The 17,438-nt window shown below is 43.7% G+C and overlaps 2 protein-coding genes and 1 long non-coding RNA gene across 7 annotated transcripts in view; 2 read left to right on the top strand and 1 right to left on the bottom strand.

The window, feature by feature from the left end:
- LOC116071932 overlaps positions 1 to 417 on the top strand; it is a 2,793-nt gene extending 2,376 nt beyond the window's left edge. The window contains exon 3 of the long non-coding RNA XR_004111241.1: positions 143 to 417. This is a non-coding gene — a long non-coding RNA (uncharacterized LOC116071932). The remainder of the gene's footprint in view (positions 1 to 142) is intronic.
- Positions 1 to 8,624, bottom strand: part of Ccpg1 (cell cycle progression 1) — a 32,403-nt gene extending 23,779 nt beyond the window's left edge. For both annotated transcript variants that reach the window (XM_031343043.1, XM_031343040.1), the window contains exon 1: positions 8,381 to 8,624. The gene's annotated coding sequence lies outside the window, so the exon portion shown is untranslated. The remainder of the gene's footprint in view (positions 1 to 8,380) is intronic.
- CUNH15orf65 (chromosome unknown C15orf65 homolog) lies at positions 8,409 to 13,493 on the top strand. Of its 4 annotated transcripts, XM_031343050.1 has the most exons (3): positions 8,511 to 8,924; positions 10,727 to 10,900; positions 13,018 to 13,493. In XM_031343050.1, the coding sequence occupies exon 3, from the start codon at positions 13,051 to 13,053 to the stop codon at positions 13,357 to 13,359; it is 309 nt and encodes a 102-aa protein (XP_031198910.1). In that variant the 5' UTR covers positions 8,511 to 8,924; positions 10,727 to 10,900; positions 13,018 to 13,050; the 3' UTR covers positions 13,360 to 13,493. The 4 variants fall into 4 exon arrangements, with proteins under 4 accessions (XP_031198907.1, XP_031198908.1, XP_031198910.1 ...); XM_031343047.1 differs by lacking the exon at positions 13,018 to 13,493 and having other exon boundaries at positions 8,409 to 8,924; positions 10,731 to 10,899; XM_031343048.1 differs by lacking the exon at positions 13,018 to 13,493 and having other exon boundaries at positions 8,409 to 8,924; positions 10,727 to 10,899.
- The last annotated feature ends 3,945 nt before the right edge of the window (positions 13,494 to 17,438 follow it).

The raw sequence follows: 17,438 nt of genomic DNA, 5'->3' as shown, positions 1-17,438 counted from the left end.
AAAGAAAGAAAGAAAGAAAGAAAGAAAGAAAGAAAGAAAGAAAGAGGGAGGGAGGGAGGAAGGAAGGAAGAAATTAAATTAAAGAAAATGGAGGGCTGGTGAGATGGCTTAGCAGGTAAGAGCACTGACTACTCTTCTGAAGGCCCTGAGTTTGGATCCCAGCAACCACATGGTGGCTCACAATGACCCATAACGAGATCTGATGGCCTCTTCCGGTATGTCTGAAGACAGCTACAGAGTATTACTCTGGAGCAAGCAAGACCAGATTGAGCTGGGACGGATGGAGCTAGGCCGGAGCAAGCTGGGCAGGAGCAAGCTGGGCAGGAGCCCACGGCCATCTGTACAGCCACAGTGTACTCATACACATAAAAATAAATAAAATAAATAAATCTTTTAAAAAAAGAGAGAAAATGGAGAGACATACTCTGTGGGACTATTTTTCAGTGCTAGGGAGTTAATCTGAGGTTTCCTCACACTAGGTAAGCACTTCACCACTGAACTACAGCCCCAATGGTTTTATTTTGATATAGGGAGGGTCTCACTACCTTACCCAGGCTGGCCTGGAAATGATTCTATAGCCAAGGCAGGCCTTGAACTTTCTACCTTCTTGACTCAGACTCTCGCATTCAGGGACTATAGGCATGAGCCACCATGTCTGGCCTTACAACAGACTGTTCTATTAAAAAAATATCTCAGACCTATAATCCTAATTACTTGGAGTCTGAGACAAGAGATCAATAGTTCCAACCTAGGGTTACATGTTGTCCTAGTCTAGCCTAGGATGTAACAAAATGGGGTGGGGGATCCTGGAAAGATGGCATACTCTCAGCTACTGCTCCAGCACTGTGCTGGCCTGCTTAATGTCATGCTCCCCATCATAATATGATGCTCATGGTCAGATTCCCTGGAACTGGAGTTACAAATAGTTGGGAGGTGCCTTGTGGGTACTGGGAATTAAACTTGGGTCCTCTGGAAGGGCAACCGGTTCTGCTAACCACTAAGCCATCTCTCCAGCCCTCAATCTCTTCTATTGTGTTGGTCAGGGTTTTCTCTTCACAGCAAGTAAGACACTTAAACAACACAAAGGCCTGTGGTGGTGTTTGCCTTTAACTCCAGCAGGCAGGTAAACTACCTAGTTTTTGGGACCAGCATAGCAAGTCACACACTGACAACAGTGTTTTTTGTTTGTTTTTGTTTGGTTTCTTTGAGACAGGGTTTCTCTGTGTAGCCCTGGCTGTCCAGGAACTCCCTCTGTAGACCAGGCTACAGTTCCAGTGGTTTTTCCTTTGATACAGGAGGGTCTCATTAACTTACTCAGGCTTGACTGGAAATTACTCTGTAGTCCAGGCAGGCCTTGAACTATCTTCCTGACTCAGACTGTCCTGTTCAGGAATCATGGGCTGCTCACAGAGATGTGTCTGCTTCTGCCTAGGTGTGTGCCAACCGCCCCCAACAAAACCAGTTTTAAGCACAGTAAAAGACGCAAATCCAAGGAACATTTTCTACCAGAAAAGTTAAAGAAACATGTTGCCTTAAAGTGTTAACCACTGGATTTTTAGTGAGTTGAGTCCACATAGTATAGGATATAAGGTCCTCTTTCTTTGGTCACAGTAATCCTATCAGTGAGTACAAAGGCTCATCTCTGTAAAAAGCAGGCTTTCCTAGTTAAAATGAGGTAGGAAAACACTGTCACTAAAAATAATGTAAGCCAGGCACTCAGCACACTATAATCCCAGTATTCAGCAGAGCAGAGGTAGTAAGACTGCCCACGAGCTCCAGGCCGACCTGGCTACAGAGTTAAAACCCTGTCTTTAATACAAAAAAAAAATTCTGAGTGTAGTAGCACACAGGTCTTAGTAAAGGAGAGGAGGGTCTGAAGTTCAAGGCCAACCTAGTCTATGTAGTGAGGCTGGATGCTAACTTGAGATACATTAAATGAAGCCTTTAAAAACAAAAACAAACAAACAAACAAACAAACAAACAAAAAAACGGGGCTAGAGAAGTGGCTCAGCAGTTAAGAGCACTGACTGCTCTTCCAGAGGTCCTGAGTTCCAGTCCTAGCAACCACATGGTGGCTCACAACCATCTGTAAAGGGATCTGATGCCCTCCTCTGGTGTCTGAAGACAGCCACAGTGTACATTTTATATATATATACATACATATATATATATATTATATGTGTGTGTATGTAAAACATAATATATATTTATATAAATGTAAAACAAAATAATTCTTTAAAAAATAAAATTAAAAAATAAAAATAACAGCTGGGCAGTGGTGATGCATGCCTTTAATCCCAGCACTTGGGAGGCAGAGGCAGGTGGATTTCTGAATTCGAGGACAGCCTGGTCTACAGAGTGAGTTCCAGGACAGCCAGGGCTATACAGAGAAACCCTGTCTCGGAAAAAAAAAATAAGTAAATAAAAATAAAAACAAAATCAATTACAATATTTTTAAAAGAATAAATATAGTCCACCCATGTAGTACTGCTATAGACACTAAATGTACCTTTTCACCCAGAACATCATTTCTGCAAGAGAAATGTGGCAACACACCGTTAATCTGTAAGTTCCCTTCTGTGATGTGACACTGCAAAGTAGGAAGCAAAACCCACTTTTGCTCTGATATCTGAAGTAAGCAGCCTTAGCCACATCTTTTTCAAAAGTGAGAAAACAATGATTCAAATGCTGAGGGAGGGGAAGTCACTTAGAGCAGGGAGAGCTCCTTTCACCAGCTCTCTGCGGTCTTATGAAATATCCTGGCTGGCCAGCGCTGTTACTGTTCAATTTTCAAAAAGCCTAAAAGAGTTAATAAATGAGGCTAAAGAGATAGCTCAGTACTGTTCTTCCAAAGGACCCAAATTACCCAGCACCCATATTAGATGGCTTACAAAAACTGCTTATGTACTAGCTTCTAAGGGATCAAACATCTCCCATGTCCATAGGTAGGGAACTCACCTGTATATACCCAGAAACAGGAACCTATAGAGTAAAAAAAAAGTACACACACACACACACCCTTATTTTAGTTAACTAATACCCAAGATGGGCAGGCTGCACACTGCCCTTTCTGGGACACAGAGTCCAGGGTGGCTTCATCACTTCACAAATCTATCTGGTTCTATCTGGTTTCCAATCTTTATAATAGTGTGTTCTTTCTCTCTCTCTCTCTCTCTCTCTCTCTCTCTCTCTCTCTCTCTCTCCACACACACACACACACACACACACACACACACACACACACACAATTGTATTTTTTAGTTCTTTTAAATGTTCTCACAAAAGATAATTTACTCTTATTTTCTTAGTTATGATCTATGATAACAAAGAAAAGCTAATAAAAGATCTATATGTTTTTTTCTAGTTCCCATTTATTAGTGTTTCTATCTGGTTACAAGGGAGAAGGGTCTGTACTGTCATCTTGTAGCACTAGGAGATGATGTGGATCTTCCTGTGTTGTCCACTAACTTCAAGAGTGGATACCCACCACAGTACATTTTACACATCTGTTTTCTTCACTTTCACATACCTGTATCACTTTGGTAAAGCCTTCCAAATGAACTTAGAAACTTCTAAAACACTGCTTTACATTAATGCTCTGTATTAATTAACCTAACTGCAGATCAACCTCAGAGTTAGATGCTAATGGCAATACCTGACTTTCCCAGGAGTAGGCGTCTTTCCACCCCACCCAGGGCTCTCACATCTGCCTGCCAGGAGGATTGCAGACTCAATATAGTCTTGCTGTTCTTGAGGGCAACATTAAAAAGAAGCCACTTCCTATGAAATCAACTAAGGCCCTCAACACATCTAACTGTGAGACTGAGACAAACATGAAAGGCCCAACCACAGAGGCACCACCTTACACTCCAGGTCTTTTAATCAGAAGAGCTAAGTCACAGTGAGGAAGAGAACCAATTGGTCTTCAAACTAGAACACACTACCCAGCTCTACCTAGAAGGAAAATAAAACCCTGGATATTTCTTCTTCAAAATTATGCTCCAAAAAAATATGCATGGCATTGCCAACATGATGGGTACTGGGTTTCATGTGTCACTTACAAAGGCCTGAGTCCCTCTTCAAAACCCACCTTGAAGGTGCATAGCTGCTACTTCCAGCTTACCAACGGAAAGCCTGGGTACCTCGATACTTGTTCATCACTGAACACTGTTTTCCTTTCCAAGTTCTCTGGAGCTCATCGGCTATATATACTCGAGTTGAATAGGTCAGCGACACTAAGAAAAATCAGACTTTGTTCTCATATAAGAAAAGAGAAAAACCTGCAACTCATGTTACTGACTTCCTAAAGCTTCCACAGAAAACCCTACTGACTCTTCAATGGCTTTTCACACATTAAATACCCTTCTAAATGCCCAAATAAAACAAAACCAAAAAAAAAAAAAGCCCTAAATATATTACATGCAATCCTTACAGGACTAAATTCTATCTCTGAACTCAAACTGAAAGATGGTTTGGTCCTGTTTAATGAAGCAAGGCAAATAGTAAGCACCGAAACCAACCTATTTACCTGCCAAATCTGATGGTTACTAAGAATAAAGACCTAGAGAAGGGGCAGTTATGACCCTGAAGGCCACATTCTTGACATTTTCCAAACAACAACAGGGTGGATTTTTACAGTTAACATTCAAATAACTTAAAAATACTTAAGCTAGTTAAAAATACAATTTCACCTACAGTAGCAACACTGTGGAATTTGGCAGCTCAGACATATTAATCTAGTACAAATTCTTTTTATATCCTGTGGATGGATCCAGAGCCTAATCACATTAAACCAACACAAGAGAGACTGGAGAGACGGCTCAGGGGTTAAAAACACTGCTGTTCTTCCAGAAGACCTGGGTTTGATTCCCAGCACCCACATGGCAGCTAACAAACCCACACAAGAAACAGAGAACACAAGTAAAAGACAGAAAATATTGAAAAGAAATTGGCATGTGGAGAAAAGCTCCCAACCAAGACAACCTAAAAAAACAAAAACAAACTTTAAATACTACCATCTAAAAAGCAATAAAGGCCGGCTCATGCTGGCTCACAACTGTACTCAGAAGGCTATAGAAAACTTGCAGCAAGCTCCAGGCCTTGGGCAGAGTAAGACCCAGACTTAAAAATGAAAACAAAACAAAGAATCCCAGAGCTCAAAAGGCAGAGGCAGATTGGAGGCCAGCCTGGTCTACCAGTCCAGTCCTAGCCAGGGGTGTTTCACAAAGAAACCGTGTCTCAAAAAAACAAAAACAAAATGAAACAAAACAAACAAAAAAAGGACCAGAAGTATAACTTAAAGGTGGAGGCACTTGCTTACAGCCACCAAGCTGGGTGGCCAGAATTTGACCTCCAGAACCCAATCACACGGTGAGTCTGAGATTCCCACAAATTATCCCTTCCTCTGTTTACATACAAAATAAAAATATAACCAAGGCAAAACTAATGAGGGTTACTTCTCTTAAGATCAATAATGACAAAACACATTCACTACTGTGAAGGACAGAAGCAAACAAAAATGTAGACTAATGAATTGTGTAACTTTATCTGTTCACACTGAACCTAACAAAAAAAATTAAATATAGCTCAAATTATCAGACATATAAAGTCTACTACTTAATCATCTTCAAACAGGGTCTGTTAGCCCAGGATGACCTTGAACTCCTGACCCTTCTTCCTACTTCTCACGTATAAGGATTGTAGACAAACTCTTACCACCCCAAGCTAACTTCTACTTGGAAATGCTAACAAATAAACAAGTTGTTTTCAGCTGAACATGGTGACCCACCAGTGAATCAGAGACCAGCCAAGGGTACAGTAACACTGTCTCCTGCCCCTCCAAAAAAATTTTTTTGCATGTGGATTTATTAAAATAACCAAGATCGTCCAGTCTAAGTTGTGTCTTTTATGTTTGATTTTTTTTTTTAGTTAACAACAGATCAAAAGATACACACATGCTAAGAATTACTGTAAGATGGTTTTTATTCTTTCCAGATAACTAACTTGTCTCTCCCTTCTCCTTAAAATAATTTCCATTTAAATTCATTTTCAGTTTGTGAATTCAGTATAACGAGGATTGTGCTTTGGTTTCTTTTGTATGTGGTTTTTTTTTTTTCCTACTTCCTGATTTGGTTTTTTGAGGTAAGGCCTGCCTCCTTAGTGACGGGATTACAGGTGTGCACCACCTGCCCAGCTACCCTGATTGGACTGTGTACTGCTTTTGTCCTTTTTTTGAAACTGGATCTTGTTGTGTAGCCCAGACTGGCCTTAAATTTCCAATTGTTCTGCCTATACCTCCTAAGCTATGTAATAGACCTGGGCCATTACACCAGCTTGTTTATTTACTTTTAGTTTTTAAGCCCAACACCCAGCCCTCAACCCCCATCTCTGTGCATCTGCATTTGGAGGGCAGTGAACAACTTGTGGGAGTCAGTTCTCTCCACCCTGAGGTTCCAGAGACGAACTTCAGATGGCAGACTTACTCGGCGAAGTCTCCTTACCCACAGAGACATCTTGCCAGCCCATTTACTTTTGAAAGTTATACTTACTTAAAGAATCTAGAGATAATGGAGGCAAGAGTATCTAGAATTCAAGGCTACATAGCCAACTGGTAGCTGGCCTGGGCTATATGAGACACTGTCTTTAAAGACTTCAGGGCTGAAGAAACAGCTCAGTGGTTAAGAGCAAATACTAGGAGTACAGTTCCTGACTCTTCTGGCCTCCACAGGCACTGCACACACATGCTGCCTTTACATACTTGCAGGCACAACATACAAAAACACATCTTTTTTTTTTTTAAAGTGGTGGCACCCCCAGAAAACACAGTAAAGCATAAAGAGGTCAGTTTAGTTTCACATCCTAGACAATCACTTCCATCACTAAATATCCTAAAAACCCTTAAACTTAAGACTCCAATGGAAATATAATTGTCTATCCTTTGGTTTACAGTACAAAACTGTTTCTAAGAGTTGTTTTGATCATCCTGGGGATTGAACTCAGGGCCTCACATACATTAAGCTAGTACTGCACCAAAGAACTACATTCTCAGACCTTTTTAATACAGAAATATGGTCTCCACTATATTGCTCAAGTGGTCGCAAACTTGACATTCCTCTGCTTCAGTTTCTAAATATCTGAGGTACCACCTTCAACTAGAATTTCAACTTTAGTGTAACGGGGTTAAAACAGCATTTACAGCAGGCTCGGTAGTACCCAACTGTGATCACAGTGCCTAGGAGGCTAAGGCAAGAGAACTCCCAGGTCTAGCCTGTGATATATTAGGCCAGAGCTACACAGCAAAAAAAAAAAAAAAGCCAAAAGCATTAACTCGCCCTCACAACCTTCTCAGTTCCCCCATGACTTGAGCTTCTCAGGATTGCAAACTATTCACACCAGCTCTACATGATAAACATGCCCTGAGAAATCTAAGGCCTATTAAGATTGGGATCTTCAAATTAGTTGGTGCACTCAGAAGGCAAAGACAAATGGATTTCTGAGTTGGAGGTCAGCTTGGACTACAGAGAGAGTTTTAAGATAGCTGGGAATACACAGAGAAACCCTACCTCAAAAAACAAAAACAAGCAAACAAACAAAACAAAAAACAAACAAACAAAAAACCCAAAATCCACCCACTCCCCCCACCCCCAAAAAAAAGGCGAAAGAAAAAATATTGGAACTTTAAAACTGGATAGTTAGTGCTGACATTTCAAACATTATGTGACCTTGCTGGAAAGGTCCCACAACACTCCTGAGAGTAATAAACTGGTTGCCCATTCTAGGTACAATCAGCCCCATACATCTAATAAAGCAAAAGTGGGAGAGGGCAGTGCATGATGGTTCACCCCCCAGGAAAACACCCCAGCTGGTTGAGGTCTAGAACTCCGGCGCTGCCCCTGGCAGAGTTGGGACAAATGAAAGGTAAACATAAACGCCACACGCGCAGCTGCTACTTAGGACAAGCCCGCCAGCCTGACAAACGCTGGGGAGGACCCGGAGGGAAAGGGTGAAGAACAAGCGGAGAAGGGGGGGAAAGGGGGAGCGGGGCGGAACGGCTTCGGGGCTGAGTAGGAGTAGACTTCTGGGGTGCACACTGGCACTTTTCTATTCCTGACACCTGGGACCTCAGGGCGGGCTCAGAGTGACGCACGGGGCATCTCAGCATAAGGATGCAGCCGCACCCGAATCCCGGGGCGCCCAGCTCCAAGCTCGCGGGGCTGCAACCCGCGAGCCCGCACCTAACACCTGCCAGGTCGCGCCCTCCGCCCGAGGTCGCCGGAGGACCAAGGCATCCACTAGGAGAAAGCCTCCCGGCGCTGCGCCGGAAGGCACGAGTTGCAGCCCGCCGCCGCCCATCAGCCCGACTTGCGCCCCAGGGTCCTACCCGAAGACAGCGCCTCTTCCGCCCGACCGCGCCAGCTGTCACCGTGGCGGCGTCCGCGCTCCAGACGCCAGTAACGCCTCATAAAAACAACAACCTGCTCGCGGGCGTCCGCAGCGGGGAAGCGGTGGCAGGCGCGGCGCAGCATGGCATGCTGGGACTTGAAGTTCCTCCTGCGTCTCCCGCCAGTTCGCGGAGAGAAGAAAGAACTACGACTCCCGAAGACTCGTACAGCCCGCAACCCTGAGGCTACCGGAAGCTGGGCGGAGCGACCGAGGATCTTCACAACATCCGGGCCCCCACGCCTTCAGCCGGTTGCCACGGAGACGGGCTGCCACACGGGAAGACTGAGGGTTTCCACCCACCCTCTCCCTGCCAAGAAATTGCGGTTTACGCGCTCCGATCGTCCTGGCTTCATCGTTGCTGCTGCTCTCAGTCGATTCTGTAAGAAGACTGGGCCCTACGCCTTTGCCAGACTTCTCGCTAGCAGAAAAGAGTTGCTTTTGCCGAAGAGATTAAGATGGAGAGAGAGACAGACTGCGATTTGGTGGGTTTGGGCTGAAAGCTAGATGCTTTTGAAAGTCGAACTCATAATAGTGTTTGAGGCATCACCTGCACATCTAGTTTAGTGGGAACTCACTAAACTAGTCAGTCACCAAGCTTTTATATTTATAATGTAAATGCACAATCCACAGAGTAATTACTCTGAAGGTGTAAAGTAGGCACCTTACTACAAATGTTTTGTCCAGGATGGTTTTTTGTTTGCATATCTGTTTGCAGTCGTGGGGATCGAACTCAAGGACTTGTGTGGGACAGGTAACCGCTGTTCTACTGAGCTACACCTCCCACCCAGCTCTAAAACCTTCATGTTTATGTCATTTATAGTATGCCTTGTGTAAAAGGGTGGGAGAGGGAGAACACAGTGCACTCACACCAGAGGAAAGTCATCTTTCCTCTGTCTCCTACCTGGCTAGTGAGTAAACAGTAAAGGAAGCCATTCAACAACCTGATGTTGGGCAAAAGCTAGTTCACAGTTAAATGTGATATTTGTGTTGCTGTAAGTAGGGATTGAACCTCAAGCCTCGCACCTACTAGGAAAGGTAGATCTCTAACCTCTCTTTGTTTTTGTTTGGGTGAGAGAGGAGTTTGGGGTGGTGGTTTTTTGAGACCAAGCTTCTCAGAGTAACTCAGGCCGACTTCAGATTCTCTGGCATTGAACTCCAGAGCCTCTTGCCTGTACTTCCCAAGCATTAGGTTTACAGGCCTAGGCCACCACACTCTGCTCTTAGAACTTGAACAGGCTAAAGTTTAAATAACAAAGCTGGTTTTACTGTGAGTGGGGTAAAGTGGTACTTACTTTGACTACTTATAAACACCTTCAATTGTTATAGAGATCTAAAAGGTATAAGGAGATAGCCTCAGCCTGTGACTTGGATTATTTAAGTGACTTTTTAAAAATGATTAAATCTAGAGCTGAAGGTGAGTTAGTTCTAGGGCCAGTAATACCAAGGGTGATGAAAACTGGAGACCTTGGTAACTGAAGGAGATAGTAATAGCCAACCCAAGCCCATGGTATGGTTAGACATGGCGGCCCAGACCTAGAATCCCAGCACTGTGAAGGCAGGAGGATTGCCAGGAGTTTAGGGCCAAGTAATTATTAAAATCTGTTTCAATAGGTTGGAGAGGTGGCTCATCTGTTAAGAGCACTATGTGCTTCCCAGAGGTTCTGAGTTTGATTCCCAGCAACCATATGGTGGTTCACAACCATCTGTGCTGGTGTCATCTTCTGGTATGCAGGTTAATATGCAGATAGAGCATCCATATACATAAAACAAGTAAATCTTAAAGAAAAAAGAAGAGAAATCCATTCATCAGTATTTTAGTATTTCTATTCACCTGTCCCTTAAGGTAGCCCAAAATCTGTGTTTTGGGTTTTGTTGATGTTTTTAGCTATTTTTTTTTATTTATTTTATGTGTATGAGTACACTGAAGCTGTACAGATGGCCGTGAGCCATAATGTGTGTGGCTGCTGTTGAACTCAGGACCTCTGCCTGTCCTGCTCCCACAGGCCCCACTCTCTCGGGGCATAATACACTGTAGCTGTCTTCAGACGCACCAGAAGAGGGCGTCAGATCTCATTACCGGTGGTTGTGAGCCACCATGTGGTCGCTGGGATTTGAACTCAGGACCTTCAGAAGAGCAGTCAGTGCTCTTACCCGCTGAGCCATCTCGCCAGCCCATTTTTAGCTATTTTTAAGTGGGTTACATCTAGATGGAAGTTCCTACCTTATACCACACTTTTCTAGTATTCTAACTTCTAGATTTTTATTTTATTTTTTTTTTTTTAAGACAGGTCCTCCTGTATCCCATGAGATGGCCTGTCTCCCTGAGATGACCCTCTGGTCCTCTGTGTGATTACTCGTATGAGCCATCATTGCCAGTTCGTGTGGTGCTGGAAATAGACTTCAGGGCCTTTTTGTATGTTAGGCAAGCATTCTACCAACTAAGCCACATCTTCAGCCTGTAAGTTTGCAGATTTTTAACTTAACATTCAGAGATTGAATTTTACTTAGATACTAAACGAATCCTGGGATTGAGAAACAATTCAGCTATGTTAACCAGAACCTGCCTAGCAGGGCATGGCAGCCTAGGTCTACGTCCTAGGACTGCAGGTCCCAAGGGTTCTGATTTCTCCAGGAAATTTGCTGTCAGGGATGGGAGGTGAAAGTAGGTAGTCCACAGTGAACCCTGGAGGCCAGAGGAGGAACTTGCCTGCTAAGGAAAGACTTGCCTTTTGCAAATAACTAAATGTACATATGCTTCTCTCCTGAGCTTCTTACCTAGAAAGGAAAGGGAGAGAGAATTATAGAGAAGAGAGCAACTTAAAAAGCTTTAAATTCAAGGGCTGCTTGGCCTGGAACTCTTAGCAACCCCTCTACCTCTGACAGGGTGCCTTTGGTGCCACCATACCTTGCTAGGGATCTAGCAAACGTCTGTAGATCACTTCTTTTTTAGCACAATCAGATCTGGCCACTCCCCCTTGAGTTGGCATCCTTTGAAGGTTGCCAGGAGGGGTTACTGCCTTGGAGCACACTAGGGAATGGGAAAGCATGAAAGACTTAGATAGGGAAGAGAGCTGTAGACTCTCACAGTGAACGACTGCATGATTAAATCATCTGCTCCAAGGGTCTCTGTTTCTCTGACAGACACAAAGCCAGGGACCTTGGCCTTCTAGGGTAGCTAGCTCCTGTAGTTTGTTTTAGCATTTTGTTTTATTTTCCTGATCAGTGGATTGAATGTATAGGCTGTACCATAGAACTCCATATGCAGTATATTTTTTGTTTTGAAACTATGTTTCATGTAGTTCACTCCCTGTATAGCCAAGAATGACCTTAGTTTCATGGTACCGCCCAAGTGCCACCAGACACTTGGTGCCTTGTTTCTGTCTTTGAAGCAGAGTCCTGTGATGTAACCCTGGAGCCCTGGCTGATTCAGAACCCTCTGTGTAGACTAGGCTGGCTTCAGACTTAGCGAGTTCATCTTGGTGACTCCTCAATGTTGACAGATGTGTGCCATACCAGAGCCAACTCTGCCTTGTAGTTACCAATGAAATAGGAAAAGCAGCCAGGAATGGAGGCTAACCCTGTCACCCCAGTACTTCTTTAGAGAACATCAGTTCACACCAGTAAACTACACTGTGGCACAGCCTCATTTTTAACTGTGTAGGGTTTCACAAGTGTTCTGGAGCTAGTACACGGAATCTCATAGCCAAGCATGCTGGCACAAGTCTGCTGCAGTGCTGCAGTGCCAGCACTCAGGAGGCTGAAGCAGGAGTGGTGCCTTAAGTTCAAAGCCAGTCTTGGCTACAGAATGAGACTCTTATTTCAAAGAACCAGGAAAAGACTTGAGTGTGTCAGCAACAGTGGGAGCCCGCAACACTCTACCAGATAAAACAGTGTGAGTTCTTTCCAGAGACCTCTTGGGTGAGAAAGAATACTAACACAGAGTTTCAGGAGTTAAGTATAAGTCAAGGCCAGAGTTATTAGGAAACATTCAGTCTAGGTTGCAGCACAGACACTAAGAGACAGGGAGAGAGATGTAAGAGGAAGACAGCAGCACATATTTTGAAGTAAGCAAGCAGTAGGACAAAGGCCTCCATAGATGATGTAAGAGCACAGCCTGGAATACTGGTGATTTTTTTAAGTAGCAGTGGCCAAAGGATTTAAAAGATTAAGTAAAACATACGTAGATGTGACAGCCCATGCGATGATGCTAATTGCTTAGAAGGTTGAGGGCAAGGTGATCAGCAGCTCAGGGTCATCTGCAGCTACATATGGAGGTCTAGGCTAGCCTAGGCCACCTGAGACTTTCTCTCAAAGAATAAGAGAAAGGTCCAGGTATGGTGGCTATAGACTTTAATCCCAGCACTAGAGAGGCAGGCAGATCTTTGTGAGTTTTGGAACAGCCTGATCTACATGGTGAGCTCCAGGCCAGCCAAGGCTACATAGACCCTTACTTGAAAAGAAAAGAAAAGAAAAGAAAAGAAAAGAAAAGCAGAAAAGAAAAGAAATCCAAGAAAAGTTAAGGGGATAAGTCATATACATGCCTGTGTAACTCAGAGTGGGTTTTGTGCCTTTTAGGATAAGAAAACTTCTTTGACTTCAGATGCAGAAATGAGACCTGAACCACCAGCTCCATGCGTGAACCCTGGCAACCCTGTGTTTTCCTGTATGTTGGACCCCAAGACATTGCACACAACCACCTCACTGTCCAAACCCCAGATGATTATGTACAAGACCAATGCCAGCCAGTACGGGGCCTTCTCACCCAGGCCCTTCTTCTTTCCCTGTAAGTACCTGCCACAGGAGCAAGAGTTTTCAGAGCACCTTAGAGCAACTGGCTTTTATCAAAACAATGGCCTAAATACTGGCCCTGACCGAACCAGAACCGTTGATTCTCCTAATTATCAACACACACTATGAAAATACATCCTTCTGATAATTGAAGAGAAAATGTCCTGGGTGATACAAGTTTTTAAGTCTAGAATACCTGATTTTGAACATTTGAAATTTAATAACTTTTAATAAAAAAGATACAAATACATGTTCTAAAAATACTTTTAAAAAAGTTTTATTGTTTTATTTTTTAATTTATTTTATGTATTTGAGTACACTGTAGCTGCCTTCAGACACACCAGAAGAGGACATCAGTTGTGAGCCACCATATGGTTGCTGGGAATTGAACTCAGGACCTTTAGAAGAGCAGTCAGTGCTCAACTTCTGAGCCATCTCTCCAGCACCTAAAAATACTTTTAAGAAAAAAAAAATTAACTGATAAATTAGTGACAGTGACCTTGCTCATTTATTTACATTAGGAGAAGGGTCTTACTATGTAACTCAGCTAGCCTAGAATTCTCTATAAAGTCTAGAAGCACCTTAGCCTCCAGATGTAAATCACTGGACCCTCCCATACAGACATGTTCAGGGGCAGAGAAGATGGCTCAGCAGTTAGGAGCACAGACTGCTCCTGTGTTGTCCTGAGTACCATGCGAGAAGGGGAAGGGACTCACAGACCCTATGATTCCAGCTCCGAGGGATCCCATGCCGCTGGCCTCTGTGGCATCTGCACTCACCAGTTTGTACACACACACACACACACACACACACACACACACACACACACAATTAAAAATTAAAAAAATAAGTTTTAAAAAGTGTTGAAAGCTAGGCGTGCTAGAATTCACTTGTACCCTGAGTACTCTGCAAACTTAGGCATGAGGACCAGAATTTCATGGCCAGCCTGGGATAACACAGTAAAACTTTTCAAAAACAACAAAACCCACCTGAGAGTACCCACTTTATAATAAAGTTGCCTATGTGTGGAGAGCGGTACAGCTGGAGAGGCATTCGCCATGGCAAGATGGCGCCTACTTCCGCTGTCAACTCCTGGTAAACAACTGTTTGCGCATGTGCGTAGAGTGAAAGACGCCTAGTCACGGCCCATCCCGGGGTGTCACATGGGGTGATGAGCAAACAGCCAATCATGGGCGGACACGCCGCGCTGTGGTGTATATAAGCAGTGCCGATTATTGGCTCGCCCCTTTTTCCTTCTGGAAGAGGGCAATAAACTTTGCTGCAGAAGGATCCTAGTGTCCGCGTGCCTTCTTCCTGGAGAGACGACTGCGCGGGCTACACCTATGTCTACACTAGCAAAAAACAAATACAGACAGGTCTGGTGGCATAGGCCTTATAACAACCACTCCGAAGACTGAGGCAAGAGAAATAGCAAGTTCAAGGTCAGCCTGATCAACTCAGTGAGACCTTGCCTCCAACAACTATGTAAACTGAAGTTCCCAGGAACAGTCATACCCCTGTTAAAAGAATTTTAGAGGTTGGTTGAGTTGGAATGTTACAGATTTAGAAACAATCTTTGGGACTATCTCTAGTCCCCTTACTAGCCATTTATCCCAGCTCTGTATCTGACCTGGCATCCTGTGACTATGAGGTAGTCATACGTTTGGAATGCATTAACTTGGTAGATAATTGGTTTTCAACAACCCAGCAGCTAAGAATGCTTCAAATAGCATCTGAAGCCTTGCTTCACTTGACCTGCTATTCCCACCAGTGTATGGAAAAGTGCCTTGATTTGTGGCTGTTTTTGTTCTGTAACTATAAACTTCTTCAAACTATTTTCACATTGAAGCATGTTACTAAGGACTGTATTAGTCAGGGTTCTCTAGAGTCAAATAACTGATGGAATGTCTCTATATATTAAGGGGATTTGTCGCAATGGCTTAACTACAGTCTGTAATCCAACTAATTCAACAATAAGAAGCTATGGATGGGAAGTCCAAGAATCTAGTAGTTGCTCAGTCCCATGAGGCTAGTTGTTTCAGCTGGTCTTCTGTAGAAGTAGATTCCAACGGATGTGCTGGCAAGTAAATACAAGCAGTGAAGAAAAGGGAATCCTCCTCCTTCCAATGTTATGTAGGTTTTCCAGCAAGGGCATGCACCACCATGCCTGGATCTGGGACTTGTTTCCTCCCAGGCTGACCTTGAACTCAGAGATCTCCTTGCCTTGGTCTCCTGGGATTAAAGGGGTGTACTACCTTGCCTGGGCCCAAGCTTTTCATAGCTACTTGCCTCAAGATCTCCATGCCAAGATCCAGGTCAGAAACTTGTGTCTTCCAGCCTCAAGATCTGGACCACTGGTGAGCCCTCCAATTCTGAACTGTAGTTCATTCAAGATATAGTCAAATTGACAACCAGGAATAGCCGTTACAGGGGCCACTTGAGTCATTGTTTTGGGGCTATGATCATTCCTGTTTGGCTCAAAAATAACCTGTCTCAGGCAAGGCATTTGGTAGTTGGTAGAGTGCTTGGCTAGCATGCCTGAAAGTATCCATATAACTAAACTGCAAGGTACTTTCATCATAGCACATGCTACTAAGTATACTTACTAAGACAAAGGAACATAGCAGCCTAGCCTGGTGGCTCACATGAACCCAGCATTCAGGAAGTTGGGGCAAGAGGATTGCAAATTTGAGGCCAGCTGGGTTTCAAAGGAAGTTCCTGACCAGCCAGAGCTACAGAGTGAAGCCTTACCTTGTTGTAAACTTGGCTCAACCCAGAGAACACAGACTGACAATAGATCTTTGCAGTAACATGAGGTTTATTGATCCACGTACGGGGGGTTGCGCACCCTCAAGGCGGGCGAGGGGGTTGTCAACGTCAACCTCAAACACAGAAAGCACACATCTTTTATATTTTACAGAGGGCAGATTTCTGCAACAAGGCTAGCTGGCTTACTCTGGTTGGTGGAACACAGGACAAAGGATTTCATCTGGCATTGGTTGGCTTGCTCAGGGGCTGTTCTTGGTTGGCTGAGTCAGCCAACTTCCCTATCCAGCTCTACACCTGGCCTTGAAAAGTCCCTGGGAAGGGGCTGAGTAACTAGGTGGTAGGGGGATTGTTGGCACCAAAGTCAGGGTGACAGTTTATGGTCTTTTTTGAAATTCATCACAGGGAGGGGCTGGGGGTTTCTTCCAAGAATTGCTAATCTTGTTTTTGTGTACCTTACATTGTGACCACCAGTTATTTTTGTTTTGGCCTTACTTAGCTTAGTCAAAATGGCCTGGTCATTCTGTCTTAACATTCTGACCACCAGAACTTTGTTTTTACAACATGCCCTTGGGTATCCCTGGAAAGCAACTTCTCAGTGTCTGAAGCTGCTGCTTGTTACTGTAAAACTTTGTTTCCACACTGCTTGCTGCTTACAAGAGCTGGAATATGGCTCTCTTATTTTACTTTATTTCTATATCTCCAGAACTCTGTTTTTCACTTTATTACTTCAACCTCTAAAAGCCAAACATAAGTTTATCACCATTTAGCTGGGCATGATGATGCACACCTAAAAACCCAATACTTGGAAGACTGAGGCAGGAGGGTTGCCATGATTTCAAGACCAGCCTTGGATCCTTAGCTTCTACCAGGCTAGTCCCCAAAAAATGAGTAAAGAGGGGTCAGTGAGATGGTTCATGTCTGTGTCAGCCTCCTAAGAGGCTCCTTAGAGGTGTGAATCACCACACCATACCCAGCTCTAGGATATGTTTATTTATTTTTGTTTGTTTGTTTCTTTTTTCTTTGGGTTTTTGGAGACAGGGTTTCTTTGTGTAGCTCTGGCTGTCCTGGACTTCCTCTCTGTAGACCAGGCCATCTGCTTCTGCCTCTTGAATGCTGGGATTAAAGGCATATGTCACCACTGCCTGGCTATAGTAACTGTTTGTAAACCCAGCATTGGTAAGGCTGAAACACAAGGACCATCATGATCCGGGCCAGACTGAACTATAAAGTTAGACCCTGTCTCAAAACATCAAAATCTGCAAACTAAATTTGTTTTAACTTTTATTAGGATGAATTTATTTTAAGTTTTATTTTTACTGTGTGTGTATGTACCATGTGAGATTGAGCTCTGTTGGAATAACCTACCCCCATATATAGTGTATCAGTGTGAATGTGTGCCCCTGTATGAGAATTGTTAATTGCTGTGCCCAAAGTGCCAG

The sequence above is a fragment of the Mastomys coucha genome, unplaced genomic scaffold (genome assembly GCF_008632895.1).
Source record: "Mastomys coucha isolate ucsf_1 unplaced genomic scaffold, UCSF_Mcou_1 pScaffold23, whole genome shotgun sequence".
Lineage (NCBI taxonomy): Eukaryota > Metazoa > Chordata > Mammalia > Rodentia > Muridae > Mastomys > Mastomys coucha.
This window is presented reverse-complemented; position numbering and strand designations above follow the sequence as displayed.